Below are 17,616 nucleotides of genomic sequence, written 5' to 3'. Positions count from 1 at the left end.
TAAAATAAATCAAATGGGTGACACTCTATTAGACTTGAAAGATGATAGCTCTTGTAAAGCAACTGATGTGAGAATATGTCAGTGCAGTAGATTTCAGATGCTTATTGAAGTCCTGAGTCTTTGAAACCCAGCAAATGCATATTTTAAGGGCTATGAAACAAGTGACTACAAATACAGCAGTATGCTTATTACTGACAAAGCTCTTGCCTGAAACAGAATTCAGCTAAATTTTATGTTTTCTTTGTGTGCTCAATTCATTTTTTTCATTTCTGCATGTGCTTCCTAGAGACATTGGCTTGAACTTCAAAGCATACCACTATGAATGCTTTAGTGATTATCATGGCAGCTAGACTCAGAGGTTTTACTTACAAAAGTTCAGTAGTGCCTACCAAAGATCGTTTTAAGTTTCAGTTTAATCATATGGATTCAAAGAAGCAGTTTCCAAAAAATATTTTTTATTGTTTTCAATATTGTAATAGAAAGTTATGTTTATTGGGGTCAATTGTAAGGAAGGTTTTAATTTGTGTTTTTTTCTTGTATTTCTTTCAACTGTTTGTTCATTTTGAATGCTTAGAACAATTCACTGTGTGATTCATTACTTGAGCCTTTAAAAAATTGATCTGCTAATTATCTTTCAGTAAATAAGCATGGAGTTGCTGTAAGGGTTGTAGCCAATTAGGAAGCCTATGAAGTCGTGCCTATTCTCTTTACTTACAGCTGTGGGTTTTGTTTCTGTTTTGCTTGCTTTATGAAGGCAGAACACTCAATTCTCACTCAATATGCAGTTTAAATAAATTTTTTTATTTCATCATTGTGATGGCATTGTGAATTAAATTTTTCAAAAGTATAGGCAAAAAACTGGTTCAACAGCAAGGGTTTTTTATTATTTTTTTTAATATCTGAAAAAATAGTGGAAGCACCTTTATTTATTAAAATAACATGTGGCCTTCCCAAATACAGTGTTTATTCTATAAAAATGTAATGCATTTTCTTAAAGCTTACAAATAAATTGTTAAATTAGTTAAAAATTAAATTTAAAGTAGCTTCTTCAAGAAATTTGTCTTCTGGATCAGATTTTTATGTGTGTTCTCAATAGCAGAATAACAAGCTGTGAAGACTAAACCTTCATTTATGAAGGGGGTGTGCCCCCATTAGTTTCTGGATTTGTTCTCCATTATTTTTAATTATATAGGAGGTTTTCAGAGTCTGATAGGATAATGTTAAGGTCTTTGGGTACTATGCCTGTAATTTTGGTTTTGTAATCTCTTTGGATTTTGTTTAAGCTTAGCCTCTGTGAGTACTTAAGAGTTTTAGAGTTCTTCACACTTGTTCTTCAGATTATTAAAATGCTTCTCTAATGTATCTTCCTCAATAATTAACATGTATTCATAATTTGGAATTAATGTTGCAGTTAATATCTGAAGAAAAAAATTAACATTAAATGTGTTTGGGTTTTGTTATAGGTATTACATGATAAAACCAAGAATCTCAAACTAGAACAAAAATATAATTAACTTTCTTTCTTTGTGTAGCCCACTGTTTGTGAACGGGAGCTCTGTGTATTTGCTTTCCAAACATTAGGAGTGATGAACGAAGCTGCTGATGAAATTGCAACTGGGGCTCAGGTAGAATTATGTAATGCTTATTTCATGTCTGATTTTCTATACTAAGTCTTCTCAGTCTCTTCTAGTATTTATTTTGATTTCTATTCCCCATATGAGTACTGTTTGGTAAGTATTATTTATTTGTTCACTTTTATAGCTGTAAATACACTGTTTTCTGCATGGTGTTTTCAAACGGTACTAATGAGGTGCTTCCATTGTTTTGCTTCCATGTAATTAGAGTAAGTCTGTTTTCTTGTTCTGTTGTATTCAGTTAGGTCACCTGGGTTGTTAATAAAGGCAGCCATTGTCATTTGGAGATAATTCCCATTTATTTTCGCCTAATGAGCCATTACTACTCTCATGCAATTAATAAGCTACTTCCTGTTCATGCTGTTGGGATACAGCTATCCACTGAGCATCTGTTGTTTTGATCATTAAATAACAGTGGGAAAGTCCTTACTGATGTTTTTCTCTATTCTCAAGTATCAGGAATTTAATATAAGTTTGCTTCCTGAGTCTAAGTTCAGTTATTAATGTAGTTATAACCATATCACTGTTTTCTTTCGTAATTTTGTATGTGCCTTAAAACAAGGTATTTTAAACTATGTTTCGGAATCACCATTTAACCTTAGATTACAGTAAATTCAAAAGTTAAAAGATCTTATGTTTAAGATACTTTTAAGATCTTAAGTTAAAAGTTTACACATCTTACGGAAAAGTGCATTCCTCTCTGATTTCCTAGACATCTGTCACTCATTGTGCATTTACGTAGTAAGCAACACGTTTTTTTTGGAAGAGCAAAGGTTCGGTTCACTTAACTTTAACTAGCACTAGTGAGTCTAGCCACTGGAAATAAACTATTCATCTGGGAGCCTGAATACTGCCTATGGGCATATCCTCAAAGGAAGAATCTTGCAGCAGTGTACACCAGCTTCTTCACTTCAGAACATGACTGCGGGATCTAAACATCAGCTCTTCCTCTGATGTCTGAAGACCGTTAGATGGCTATATTTGCAACATCTAGCATACCAAACATTGGGATACCTGTGTAAGCTTGTAAGAAATGGAGAGAGGTGTGCTGATGAAGCCCCAACACTTCCTCAGCCTGAAGTCCTCTGAAGACCTCAGCTATGTGTTTCTGGGGAGCTAGAGTTTTATTTTTTTGATTCAGGCACTTACATGGTACATTACATGTACATTTAGAATCATAGAATAGTTTGGGTTGGAAGGGACCTTTAAAAGTCATCTAGTGCAACCCCCTTGCAATAAGCAGGGGACATCTTCAACTAGATCAGATGGCTCAAAGCCCCATCCAACCTGACCTTGAATGTTTCCTGGGATGGGGCATTTACCGCCTCTCTGGGCAACCTGTTCCAGTGTTTCACCACCCTCATCATAAAAAATGTCTTCCTTGTATCTAGTCTAAATCTGTCTTCTTTTAGTTTAAAACCCTTACCCCTTGTCCTATCACAACAGGCCCTACTAAGAAGTTTGTCCCCATCTTTCTTTTAAGCCCTCCTTAGGCACTGAAAAGCTTCAACAAGGTCTCCTCAGAGCCTTCTCTTCTCCAGGCTGAACAACCCCAACTCTCTCAGCCTTGCCTCATAGGAGAGGTGTTCCATCCCTCTGATCATTTTTTTGGCCCTCCTCTAGACCCGGTCCAACAGGTCCCTGTCTTTCCTGTGCTGAAGACTCCAGAGCTGGACACAGTACTCCAGGTGGGGTCTCACGAGAGCAGAGCAGAGGGGCAGAATCATCTCCCTTGATCTGCTGGTCACGCTTCTTCTGATGCCGCCCAGCATATGGTTTCTGGGCTATGAGCGCACATTGCTGGCTCACGTTCAGCTTTTCACCCACCAGTGCCCCCAAGTCCTTCTCCACAGGGCTGCTCTCAATCCCTTCATCTCCCAGCCTGTATTCATAGTGGGGGTTGCCCCAACTCAGGTGCAGGACCTTGCACTTGGCCTTGTTGAACCTCATGAGGTTCACATGGGCCCACTTCTTGAGCTTGTCCAGGTCCCTCTGGATGGCATCCTGTCCCTCAGCATGTCAGCTGCACCACTCAGCTTGGTGTCATCTGCAAACTTGCTGAGGGTGCACTCGATCCCACTGTCTGTGGCACTGATGAAGATATTAAACAGTCCTGGTCCCAGTACAGACCCCTGAGGGACACCACTCATCACTGATCTCCATCTGGACGTTGAGCCATTGACCACTACCCTCTGGGTGCGACCATCCAACTAGTTCCTCATCCACTGAACAGTCCACCTATCAAATCCATCTCTCTCCAATTTAGAGAGAAGGATGTTCTGGGGGACCGTGTCAGAGGCCTTACAGAACTCCAGATAGATGACATCTGTAGCTTTTCCCCTGTCCACTTATGTAGTCACTCTATCATAGAAGGCCACTAGGTTGGTCAGTCAGGACTTGCCCTTGGTTAAACCATGCTGGCTGTCTCCAATCACCTCCCTGTCTTCCATGTGCCTTAGCATAGCTTCTCGAAGGACCTGTTCCATGATCTTCCCAGGCACAGAGATGAGGCTGACAGCTTGGTAGTTACCAGGGTCTTCCTTTCTACACTTTGTAAAAATGGATGCAATATTTCCTTTTTTCCGGTCACCAGGGACTTCACCTGACTGCCACAACTTTTCAGATGTGATGGAGAGTGGCTTGGCAACTACATCAGCCAATTCCCTAAGGACTCTGGGATGCATTATGTCAGGTCCCATAGACTTAGGTATGTTCAGGTTCCTCAGGTGGTCTCGAACCTGATCTTCCCTTACAATGGGAGGGACTTTGGTCCCCCAGTCCCCATCTTGTGGTCCATCCACTCGAGATGTGGGAAGAGAGGTTGCCAGTGAAGACTGAGGTAAAAAAGTTGTTGAGTACCTCAGCCTTCTCCTCGTGCATTGTTACCAGTTTGCTAGTCTTGTTCGTCGGGGGGTATGCTTTCTTTGGCCCTCTTTTTCTGGCTGACATACCTATAGAAGCCCTTATTCTTTGCATCCCTTGCCAAGTTCAGCTCCATCCACACCTTGCCGACCCCATCCCAACACAATCGAGCAGCATCCCTATACTCTTCCCAGGACACCTGTCCCTGCTTCCACTGCCAGTGCATTTCCTTCTTGCCCTTTAGTTTGACCAGCAGGTCTTGACTCAGCCATGCCAGTCTCCTGCCTTCCTTTCCTCATTTCTTACACCTGGGGATTGAGAGCTCTTGTGCTCTATGGAAAGTGTCCTTAAAGATCTGCCAGCTCTGTTCTGCTCCCATGTCCCTGAGGGCAGTGTCCCAGGGGGTCCTATTGACTAACTTCTTGAATAGCTGGAATTTTGCTTTCCTAAAATTAGGGAAAAATTAGGTACAAACTTACATGTTACATTACATGTACATTGTACATTAAGTACAAACAAGTAGCTCTCACTTCTCTTTTAAATACAGCTGACATGAGAGGTGGTCCTGGTTAGCTCTCACCCTGTTTTTTATGTAGGTATCACTCCTGCAGGTATCTGTGGAGCTTGTTCTAGATCTCTAGAGTATCTCTACATCTACAGAGCTTTGCTGTAGAGTACAGAAGTGATTACAACCTTAACGGTGCTAAAGAGAGTTAGATAAGAGGTTTTGTCCATTGTCCCATTGGACCTAGGTAATAAGTTTTGCTAAGTTTCACTCTAGTGATAGCACTGCACCCAGCTCACAACACCTGATCTGTTTGAGCTCCCATTCCTGTTTGCAGAAAGAATTCAGCAGTTCTAGGGTTTGATTTGTCGGACCTGTTTTTGACCTTAGTTTAGGATAGTGTGAATCACAGCATAGACTATCAGCACAGTGGTTATTTTCTCCCATTGATTATAAAGAGAACCTATGCTGACTAGTAAGAGGTAGGTGTTCGCATTCTGAATCTCTGCCTTTTGTCAGATGAATCTTCTTCCAAATCATTTTGTGTAGTGAAGGAGCCTAAGTATAGGTTCCCATTATTAGAAATCACATCCTGTTTTTTTCTGCTGTGCTTTCGGCTAGCTTTCTGAGGTATACACCCTTATTTTGTCACTCCCAGTATTCTGATAGCTCCTCCTTAATAATAAGTGATTGTACTTTCTAAAACTTTCAAGCCCGAACTCACCTTGCCTTATTTTAGTCACATAGTCAAAATGCCTGAAAATTAAATGCCTGATTTGTTGGTAGTTCAGACTCGCTGTAGAGAGTCTCTGGAGAGAGAGGGGCACTGTCTGAGAGATGGATGTCATAAGAGGGAATTGTCATCAGCAAGTGTCATCTTGTCCTCCTTGAAAATATTTTAATCCTTACTTACATACTTCAGTACCTACTGTTAAGGAGGAGGAGCTCAGGTGCAGCTATAAGGACATTACTAGATCCACAGCACTTCCTATTACCAAGGAACGCCCTACACAAGTTTGCATTAGACTTATCTCCGTGTTTAAGTTGCTCTGTGTTCCAGCAGCTCAAAACGATGATCTCAGGGAAAATTGGGGGTTTAACTAAGTCTAATCTATGCACATTTTCCCCCATGTCAGAGCAATATGTAGGTATCATGGCGAGAAACAATATAGGAGTCAATAGCTGGTTTAAAGGAGGGCTTTGGATTGGTGTTGTAAGAAGAACTGTACTAATTTTAAGACAAAGTCCCATCACACAAATCATAAAGCAAGACAACTTTGAGTCACTGTATTAAGAGATCCGGGGACTCAAATGACTCTTCCCTAGTAGTGTTTTGCGACTGGAGGCTAAGAAGTGCTTCTGAGAAGCAGGGTGTATGAACTCAGGCTCAATTTTATGGTAATACATTTACACAGTTGCAGGCCTGTTGCCTGACCTGGCTGTGTATGCAGACTCCTGGTCTCCTTTGCAAATGCTAATGCAGATGCCCTATTTTAAAACATACATCACACTTACAGGTATCATAAAGTGGAAAGTAATCAGACCACCATGGAGGAAGGGATCATTATTTAAGTAACTTCATTTTTCAATATATGTAGGATATTTAGTAACTGGAACTAAATTTTATATATTTTATATATTTTTAACTTGATGGAGAAAATTGTCCATTCATGCTAAAGGAGCAGAGGAGGAGAATGGCAACAGTATGACTCACCGCAGCCCAGTTCCTTTTCCCTTTCATCATGATTCTTATTTTCATTCTGCTTCTCTAAAGGACCATCATTTTTTTTTCCTCCAAATGATCAGATACAATGGCAGATACATAAAAACTTCTAGAACAGCTTGAGCTGCGAGATGAGATCTGATCCGTATGGAGTTGTGGGAGGAACCAGGGATGCCTATGAACTCATCTCAGCTTTTCCTTTCTTTCATGGAAAAGTCTGTTTTCACACAGGAATGTTTCTGGGATGCACAGAAAAAACAGGGAGAAATGAGCTAATTTGAAGGTATATTTTTCTGTAGCAACTTTGGATTTCATTATGAGCTGGATTTAGGTTTCACAGCTGCCAGAAAGCTGCATTCTTTCTGGTTTGTGATTGCTGTATTCTATTTTTAACCTCTGAATTACAAATTTTGAAACTTATACAGAAATCAGTTGCTAACTTGTAAATGTGCTTATGTGCACATACGTGATTGCATGTCATGCATGATCTTGTGGTGAAATCTAGGAAATCACAGATATTCAAAGCCATGTTGTAATTTTGTACAACAGGATGGAAGGAAGAGAATCTCCTAGTGTGAGCTGTGCAAATGACTGTTAAATCACTGCACTGTTCTGGCTTTAGCAAAAGCAATGTTTACAAGTGTTTCTATGATTACAGTCTTCAGGAGAAGAGCAGGCAGTGGTACAGATTGACAAACCATCCCTCATTCTTGGGCAACATTTTTCACTTGCATCTACTGTACAGAGATACACAGATCCAGCACGACCTCATTTCCCTAGAGAATTAATTTAATCCAGGAATTAGCATATATGCACAAGAGAAAGCAGAACTGCAAACAATGTATTTGACATGATAGTATATTTAGGAACAGATACTGGTCCTACTTTGCACTGGGAATAATGTGCCAGGGCTGAACCCAAAGCATGTTGAGGTCAATAGAAAAATTTCAGTCCTAAACTATGTCCTGTGGATAACATGGTTAGGATAATATAGGTAACAAGGAAATATGGTATTACTATAATGTGTAGAAAAAGCAGACTGGAAGATACAGTATGAAAGTACATATATTGGACAAATATTTTTCTTTACCCCTAGGTGGTTGATCTGTTAGTATCCATGTGTCGGTCTGCATTAGAGTCACCTAGGAAAGTTGTTATTTTTGAGCCATATCCGTCTGTAGTTGATCCTAATGATCCTCAGATGCTGGCCTTTAACCCCAGGGTAAGTAGCTATGTCATAGTTTGGTTTTAATCATGCATGTGATTTCAAAGCAAAGCCTTCTTCTGGAGAAGCCTCGTTTACTGTAAGAGATACAGCTCCAGAAGATAGCACAAGCACGTGACTATTTTCAGAACTTTGTAGCTTTTTTAACTGTCTCTGAGAAGTTAGTTGACTATAAACTGTAAGTTGCGTTCAAAGTTATGTTGAAGCTAAGAAATTCTTTTAGGGTACAAATTCTACATGCAAAATTTTATATTCTTAGTGTCTTTCTCTCAGTGTGCACACTGGACACAAACAGAAAGATGGCCTTTGGGAAGTGTAGACCTTGTAAACTGGGGGATTTCCAGTCCATCTTTTTATTCTTAAAGTGGTTATTGCTGTCATCTCATTTTCTCTTTGCAAACAATTGTGTTCCTAAATGTAATTTTATCAAAGTTGACATAACAGTCAACTTTTGTACCAGCATCAATTTTGAAGTAAAGAATTGTATTTGCACTGCTTGCTCCTCAGGCTGCAAATACTGCCTCTCAGGGAAGCCCTTGAGAAGCTGTGAACTATTACATCTCACTTGAGCCATCCGCAAGGGCATAAATGAGAACTTTGGATGTCCTGCATTGGGGTGCATTTCACTTTTTTCTGAACAAAGGCCAGTTAGCAGTGGTTCTTCCTCAGGAAGGGGTGAGCGTGTTCTGTAGCATGTGGGAAGGAAGACTTGCCAGGAGGTGCTTGGAAGGGGGCTGATGAAGAGACTGCTAGTCTGGTGGCTGGGCAAGGCAGGAGGGAGTCTGAAGCAGATGAGGGATTATGAAAGAGGGTCACACCAGAAGAGGAATGGAGAGAACCCCTGGCTGGCAGGGCCTGCACCGCCTCCTCCCAGCTTCTTGCCAGCGTGGGCAAGGTGAAAGCTCATGGGCAAAAGTTGGCAAGACCCAAAGATGGGGAACAGTGGAGCTCCTGGAGGAGACATGACAGGTGAAGCTGGTGAAGCACGAGTTAAGCTCAACTACTTAGAAAAGGTGGAGCCATCTGGGAGCGGTTCCCAAGCAGAAGGTAGGCAAAGATCAGGATGAGGCAGAGGGACAACTGAAGGACCTCTGATGTTTTATAGAGCTGTTAGCAAAGTAGATACATCTGTTTATTTAGCATTTTATTTAAAATCTATTTGGTCACTGCATTATTTAACTTAATATCATGTTGTCCAAATAACTCAGAACGTGTGTTTAGTTACAAATACTTGTTTAAAAAGTGAGCTAATTTTTTGAGTGTCTTGGAGATTCCAGGAAATTCAAGAAAAACCAACATGATAATATTTTTGGGGGGGGGGGGAATTTTCCTGGACTATGAATAAGAGAGTCTATGTGTGAGGTAGAAGGAAGCTATTGGTTAGAAATGTTTGAAAGGATTGGTTTGCTGAACATTCGTCCTAGCTTTGGTTTTATACACACTCAAAGAATTCAGGGTTTTGTAGAGCCACAGACTAATATTCTTTTAATTTGCTTATTTTATGCTACATCAGAAGAAGAATTATGACCGAGTCATGAAAGCATTGGACAGTATCACTTCTATTAGAGAGATGACACAGGTGAGTTCAGAAATCTTTACCTAACTTAATTGCTATTTCTAGAACTAGGAAGATGTTGTTACAGTGCTTGCCTATGATGGGGGGGATGTCAACAGCATCATCTTTTTCCTATAGACCTGTAATAATATTAACATGTGTGTTAAAAATAACAAACCTAGAGTATCCATAATGTCAGTCAAATAAGAGTGATGAAGTAGAACTCAGATCTTTTGAAGTTTAAATAAGAGATAACAGCAGAATGGGGCATTGTAATGAGATAATCACCAATTGCTGCATTTCTGGAAATATCAATGCCAGACTGGGTCTTTTATTTCCAAAGCAAAATCAATTGATTTTGTGACACTGTTCTGAATGATAGCTTTATTCCTATTATAGCAAAACACTTGATCGACTAAGTATGGTTGGGGACTTGGAAGATTGGTTCTCTCAGGATTACTACCATATGATTTCTCAATATTCACAGCGGAACAGGATCTGATAGCCATATTTACGTTTATTGTTACACTTCCTTTCCCAAACAGCCCACCTGATTATAACTGATTATTGAAATCTCTCCCATGTACCTTGCTTCTCCAACTGCTATATAAACGTTAACCTCACAACAGTTTATAGATATTACTTTATAGAATCATAGAATCATTTAGGTTGGAAAAGACCTTCAAGATCATTGAGTCGAACCATCAACCATGCCCACTAAACCATGTCCTGAAGTACCCCATCTACTTGCTTTTTGAATACCTCCAGGGATGGTGACTCAACCACTTCCCTGGGCAGCCTACTCCAATGTCTGACAACCCTCTCAGTAAAAAAATTTTTCCTAATATCTAACCTAAATCTCCCTTCCTCAACTTGAGGCCATTTCCTCTTTTCCTATCTCCAGCCACCTGACAGAAGAGACCAGCACCCACCTCACTACAACCTCCTTTCAGGTAGTTGTAGAGAGCGATAAGGTCTCCCCTCAGCCTCCTTTTCTCCAGACTAAACAACCCGAATTCCCTCAGCCGTTCCTCATAAGACTTGTGCTCCAGGCCCCTCACCAACTTGGTTGCCCTTCTCTGGACACACTCCAGCACCTCAATGTCTTTCTTGTAGTGAGGGGCCCAAAACTGAACACAGTACTCGAGGTGCGGCCTCACCAGTGCCGAGTACAGGGGAACAACCACCTCCCTGTTCCTGCTGGCCACACTGTTTCTGATACAGGCTAGGATGCGATTGGCCTTCTTGGCCACCTGGGCACACTGCTGGCTCATATTCAGCTGGCTGTCAACCAGCACCCCCAGGTCTTTCTCTGCCGGGCAGCTTTCCAGCCACTCTTCCCCAAGCCTGTAGTGCTGCATGGGGTTGCTGTGACCCAAGTGCAGGACCCGGCACTTGGCCTTGTTGAACTTCATATGATTGCCCTCAGCCCATCGATCCAGCCTGTCCAGATCTCTTTGTAGAGCCTCCCTACCCTCAAGCAGACGACCCTGCCTCCCAACTTGGTGTCATCTGCAAACTTGCTGAGGGTGCACTCAATCCCCTCATCCAAATCATTGATAAAGATATTAAAGAGAACCAGCCCCAACACCGAGCCCTGGGGAACACCACTAGCGACCCACCGCCAACTGGATTTCACCCCATTCACCACAACCCTCTGGGCTCGTCCATCCAGCCAGTTTTTCACCCAGCGAAGAGTACACTTATCCAAGCCATGAGACGCCAGCTTCTCAAAGAGTATGCCATGAGAGACAGTGTCAAAGGCCTTGCTGAAGTCAAGGAAGATAACATCCACAGCTTTTCCCTCATCCACTTGGCGGGTCACCTGGTCATAGAAGGAGATCAGGTTGGTCAAGCAGGACCTGCCTTTCGTAAACCCATGCTGACTGGGCTGGATCCCCTTCTTATCCTGGAGTTGCCATGTGAGTGCTCTCAAGACAAACCATTCCATAACCTTCCCCGGTACTGAGGTGAGGCTGACAGGCCTGTAGTTCCCTGGATCCTCCCTCCGACCCTTCTTGTAAATGGGAGTCACACTGGCAAGCCTCCAGTCCTCTGGGACCTCCCCTGTTGACCAGGATCGCTGATAGATGATAGAGAGTGGCTTGGCAAGGACCTCTGCCAGCTCCCTCAGTACTGTTGGATGGATCCCATCTGGTCCCATAGACTTGTGCGTGTCCAGATGGCGTAGTAGGTCACTAACTATTTCCTCCTGGATTAAGGGGGTAATGTTATGCTCTTCATCCTTACCTTCCAGCTAAGGGGGCAGAGTACCCTGAGGATAACTGGTCTCCCTATTAAAGACTGAGGCAAAGAAGGCATTAAGTACCTCAGCCTTTTCCTCATCTCTGGTTGCTACGTTCTGTATCCATTAAAGGATAGATATTCTCCTTGGGATTCTTTTTACTGTTAACATATTTGTAAAAACATTTTTTGTTGTCCCTTACACTAGTGGCCAGATTTAGTTCTAGCTGAGCTTTTGCCTTTCTAATTTTCTCTCTGTATGATCTAACAAGATCCCTGTACTCCTCCCAAGTTGCCCGCCCTTTCCTCCAGAGATGATAAACTCTCCTTTTTGTCTTGACTCCTAGCAAAAGCTTCCTGTTCAGCCAGGCCGGTCATTTTCCTCAGCAGTTCGACTTGTGGCACATGGGAATAGCCTGGTCCTGAGCCATTAAGATTTCCTTCTTAAAGAATGTCCATCCCTCCTGGACCCCTTTGCCCTTCAGGACCGTCACCCAAGGGACTCTCTCAACCAGTGCCTCGAAGAGGCCAAAGTTAGCCCTCCGGAAGTCCATAGTGGTGGTTTTGCTGACCACCTTCCTTGCCTCACCAAGAATTGAAAATTCTATCATTTCATGGTCGCTAAGCCTGAGACGGCCTCCGACCATCACACCTCCCACCAGTCCTTCCCTGTTTGTAAACAATAGATCTAGCAAGGCTCCTCCCCTGGTTGGCTCACCTACCAGCTGTGTCAAGAAGTTATCTTCCACACACTCCAGGAACCTCCTAGATTGTTTACTCTCTGCTGTGTTGTATTTCCAGCAGATGTCTGGAAAGTTAAAGTCCCCCACAAGGACAAGGGCACACGATTCTGACACTACTGCCAGCCGCTTGTAGAATGATTCATCTGTCTCTTCAACCTGGTCGGGTGGTCTATAACAGACTCCCAGCACAATATCTGCCTTACTGGTTTTCCCTCTCATCCTCACCCATAAGCACTCCACCTTGTCATCACAATCGTGTAGCTCTGTACAGCCAAAACCTTCCCTAACATAGAGAGCCACCCCACCACCTCTTCTACCTTGCCTATCCCTTCTGAAGAGCTTATAGCCATCCATTGCAGCACTCCAGTCATGGGAGTTGTCCCACCATGTTTCCGTGATGGCGACTAAGTCATAGCTATCCTGCTGCACGATGGCTTCCAGCTCCTCCTGTTTATTGCCCATGCTGCGTGCATTGGCATAGATGCATTTGAGCTGGGTTATTGAATCCACCCCTAACATCGGAACGCTGCCCCCAGGCTCATCTCTGGCGCACCTAGTTTTATCCCTTACCCCCTTCAAACCTAGTTTAAAGCCCTCTCTATGAGCCCTCCCATGTACCTTGCTTCTCCAACTGCTATATAAACGTTAACGTCACAACAGTTTATAGATCTTACTTTATATGTATTTGTAAAGTACTTTAGGATTCTGGAATGAAGAATGAGGTGTATAGAGAGGAGTGAAATAAATTGAAAATTAAAATGAACATATTTTTGTTACTTAATGTAACATCTTGTAAAAATTTCAAAAATCATGTATTTCTGTTACATAATATAATGTCTTTTAAAAAGAAGAATAACCACCATTTTGCTTTTTTAAATGTTAAAGTAATTCTTGGACTGAAGGGCTTTAAAGGGATGCTTTGCACTGTGATTGAAATCAAGAAAGGTTTTCAAAGGAATTATAAGCTGATACAGTATTTTACTTTACCAGTTTATACCATGAAACAGTAAAAAAAAATGGAGTGGATTATCTTGGTGTATTTTGAGATACTTAATTTTGTGAAGTTCCAGTCCAATTTCTTAATCCAAGAACTGAACTTATATAGATGTCTTCTGCTGTTCTCCCTGAGATCACCAATGTTTGCTATAATATACTCATTTTGATGCTAATTATATGCTTATTATTTTTCTCCAGGGAAAATAATTGCTGTATTAGTTCTTCTTGTTGTCAAAACACATTTATAACTGTACAACGCTAAATGTCAGTAAAATTGTGATTTAAGCCTAATAATGAGTCCCATGTATTCATTTTAATAGATGAAATCATGGGCAATGTAACATATAAAATTTAACCTTATGATTTCAACTAGAAATAAAGAACATAATTACTCTTTTCTAGGCACCTTACTTGGAAATAAAGAAGCAAATGGATAAACAAGACCCGCTTGCACATCCTCTTCTACAATGGTATAAAATTGACTCACATGAGATGAGAATTACTGAAGTACCAAGTTTAATGAATAATCACTTCACCAATATAATTTGGTATAAGCTCACCTTAAGAATTAATGTCAGGGTTGACATTTGCAACTTTAGGTATTTCTGTACTGTTTCTGGACATCATCTGGGTCCTCTGAAAACACTGGAAAGACTCCAGCTTGTTTGTACAGCCTCTGATCTAATTTTCTAGTCAAGATTTGGTCTACTTCTATCTGATAGGTTCAAAGGCCTGCAGCTGGGACCTTTGTGGTGGCCATTCATAACATTTTTAAGAAAAGTTCTGTTTGGTTACCATGTCTAACACATCTAACTGTTTCTTATTTTAGGGTTATTTCTAGTAATAGATCACATATTGTGAAGCTACCGGTGAACAGGGTAAGTGTCTGTGGGTTCTTTGTTATTTTCTCATTTCTCATGGCTTGTATTAACATTTTAGGTGGGAGTCTCCTAGCCAAACATAGATGTCTACATTCAAACTAATCACATGGACTCCATTAATAGACTAGGGAGAGAAATAGGCAGTTTCAGGTCATGACTCATAGAATCATGCTGTGAATACCTAAAATAGGTCAAAGGAATAATGTTTGTAAAAAGCCTGTTTGAGGTGAGTAGCTTAAATACAGGTGTCTACCTTGTAGTCATCTGAGATTGGATGAGAATAACTTCACTATTTGTTTTGTTACCATGTAGAACATTAGATACAGAATTGTACAAAAAGTAGTGCACACAAACATGATGTACCAGGAGATCCACATATGAGTACACCTTAAAAAAAGTATAGCTCTTCAATTTTAGAGGGATGGTGTTGAGATTCATTTCTGAGTATTTGTGCCTCTGATGAAGGGCATAATAATCTGCAACCTATCAAATCCAAACCTTAATTCAAAGCCAGCTCTGATCAGAATACCATGATGAAATTGTTCAATTTAATTACTTTACTAGAACCATATTGGGCTGAAATCTGTTTCAGAAACTTCCGTATGGTTCCTAAACTGGAAGACATTTTTACTGTTTGATTTCAGGTAAAAACTATGGTAATAAGACCAATTTCAACTTAGTTCATGTCGCTATTTAGATGCAGTCATGTATTGTGTGAAACAGCATGGTATCTTAAGAACTACCATTATGGAAATACAATGCTTTTGTGTTAATCAACTTCTTTTCACTTGTGCACGGTTATATTTTACAGCAACTAAAGTTTATGCACACTCCCCACCAGTTCCTACTTCTCAGCAGTCCACCAGCCAAAGAATCCAATTTCCGAGCTGCTAAAAATCTCTACGGAAGTACATTTGCATTTCAGTAAGTACATATATTCATATTAATCAAAGGTTGTCAAAATGCCATGCTATTTTTTTGTTCTTGCTGTTTGAGGTTTACAGCTGGGAATTTATTGTTTTAAAGGACTACTGATTTCATTTTGCATTTTACACTGTGGAATTTTACGCCTTCTTTTTCATTTTTCAGTGGTTCACACATTGAAAATTGGCATTCCATCCTGAGGAACGGCTTAGTTGTTGCTTCCAACACGAGGCTGCAGGTAAATAGTAGACTAAATAGCTTTAACTAAACTGTGCATGCTTGATTACATACTAGCTTAGACAAGTTTTCAGGAGGTGTGGTTCTGGTAGTCATATAAGTGGAAAAAAGGGATGATTTCAAATACCCTCTCGTTTCCTGGAAAAGCTACTTTTCTGATGCAGTTAAAATAAATAATGCATCTGCTAAAATAGCTAGAAAATCCTATTGCTGGAATCAGTGTTTCAGTTTTACATTGCAGAGCAGCACCTCCAGGAGGCTTAGCTCGGTACTGCTTAAAAGCAGTCTTGGGATTAAAATTTAGAGCTACATGAAATATCTCAGTGTTATAGGATCCAAGAGCATACTAGATTTACAGGAACTGGGTTTACAGCATCTTCTCTTCTCTTCTGGTTTCCTTGGGAATGGAAATATGAGTGTACTGGCCAGGAGAGAGCTATTGCAAAGTTCAGTTCGTTTTCTCAGACTAGATCATCAGGAGACCACTATTGCAGAGCAAACTAGGCAGTATCAGCGGGACTGGGAAGCTGTAACTCAGAGTATTTTAGCATCAGGGTTTTGACAGCTCTTCTCTACAGCTGAGTCCATGATACCTTGGAGGAGGATCCCAGGGTGCTAACTAAGGACACTATAAAAAAGCAAAAGGAAATCGCTGCTATTCCTCTTAGTGTTTTGGGTGTTTTTATTAGTATCTTTGGAAGATAATTCCCCAAGAAAGCAGGATTTACACACCAAAGTTCACCAAAGTAAACCGCTTTGTTTATGCTTATTTTTTTGTTGAGGGTTGAGATACTGGGAATAGGAGGAAGCAGTAAAGCCCTATTTTCTATAAGTCATCATTTTTACATCTCTCATACTCCTAAGGCATATCCTGAGCCCAGTTCATCCTATTTACCCCAGTACCAACCAGTCAGGAAAAATATCTGCTCACCAAGGATCCTTTACAACATTGTAGCATCTGGAGGAGTGAAAGCATGTTTGCACATTCCTGTGAGAGCTCTGGCACATTGCAGAGGCAATGTAGATATCATTGGGTCGGAAGAAAGAAATAAGGGTGAGCATGACTCTTAAGCCCACTGGTTGTAACATCTACCTAGGTAGGAGATACTCTGGGTTCTCATTTGTGCTCCAACAACTACTTGATGTGTTTTCTTTAAAGGCTTTTCCACATAAAGCAGTCAGTCCCTGGAGGAGAAGTGAAACCCATACGTCCCCCTTTCCAGACAAGAAAATGACTGCAGGGCTAATAAAAAATTCTCACTTCTGTTGCTTAGCCCAAGCTTCATGACATGGAACAGTGATGTTGGTGAAGAAGAGTCTTCCCTTTCCTCTATTATTTTCAGACAGCTAGTAGCTTTGTGGCTAAAACGCAGTCCTGCAGTGATGGGATAAGCATGTCTGAATTGGCTCAGGCAAAAAGCTTGATTGAACCTATTCCTCCAGTACTCAGGCTGAACTAGTGACTAAATTTTTCTATAGCATATGACCAGTGTCATCACCATCTTTTCATTTCTTACCTTAAAGAAAACAAAAGCAGTTGTTGCTGCTGTTGATTCAGAGGCCGGCTGAGGCTGTGCTTTCTGCCAAGGTTTTGGTGTGAGACCCATGCTGAGCTTGCTCAGACTTGTTAAGGCTGAGGTGTATTTGGCCATGTACGGAAGCACCCTCTGTAGGCATCCTCCATGGTAATGTTAGATTAAAAACCAGAAAATGCAATTTTATGTATAAATCTGATGTAAAATTATGTTTGGGTATTTTGACATGGTTTCCAGAATATACAGTATTTTAGTTGTCTATTCGCAGCATGATTTTTTTAAAGACTTCTTTGAACACCATTTATTACCAGGCAGTAAATCAGTGCGGTGGGACAGATGCTTATCTACATTACAACCTGATCCTATCATTATTATTTTGTCCAGGTAACCAAATTAATGTTAAACAATCACTCCGCTCTTTTTCAGCTCCATGGTGCAATGTTTGGAAGTGGAATCTACCTTAGTCCATTGTCAAGCATATCATTTGGTTACTCAGGTGATATTTATAAATCACTCTAAAGTTGGAGAAATATAGGGGGGTATCTTAGTCTA

The 17,616-nt window shown here is 40.9% G+C and overlaps 1 protein-coding gene across 2 annotated transcripts in view; it reads left to right on the top strand.

Moving 5' to 3' along the window:
* PARP8 (poly(ADP-ribose) polymerase family member 8) overlaps window positions 1-17,616 on the top strand; it is a 119,352-nt gene that overhangs the window by 95,041 nt on the left and 6,695 nt on the right. For both annotated transcript variants that reach the window (XM_052775733.1, XM_052775732.1), the window contains 8 exons: window positions 1,533-1,625; window positions 7,821-7,946; window positions 9,463-9,528; window positions 13,890-13,957; window positions 14,317-14,365; window positions 15,180-15,292; window positions 15,458-15,530; window positions 17,491-17,560. In XM_052775733.1, the coding sequence (XP_052631693.1) occupies window positions 1,533-1,625; window positions 7,821-7,946; window positions 9,463-9,528; window positions 13,890-13,957; window positions 14,317-14,365; window positions 15,180-15,292; window positions 15,458-15,530; window positions 17,491-17,560 (658 nt within the window). The remainder of the gene's footprint in view (window positions 1-1,532; window positions 1,626-7,820; window positions 7,947-9,462; window positions 9,529-13,889; window positions 13,958-14,316; window positions 14,366-15,179; window positions 15,293-15,457; window positions 15,531-17,490; window positions 17,561-17,616) is intronic.

This window comes from Harpia harpyja, chromosome Z (genome assembly GCF_026419915.1).
Source record: "Harpia harpyja isolate bHarHar1 chromosome Z, bHarHar1 primary haplotype, whole genome shotgun sequence".
Lineage (NCBI taxonomy): Eukaryota > Metazoa > Chordata > Aves > Accipitriformes > Accipitridae > Harpia > Harpia harpyja.
Note: the sequence above shows the minus strand (reverse complement) of the source record. Positions and strands in the feature narration are given on the sequence as shown.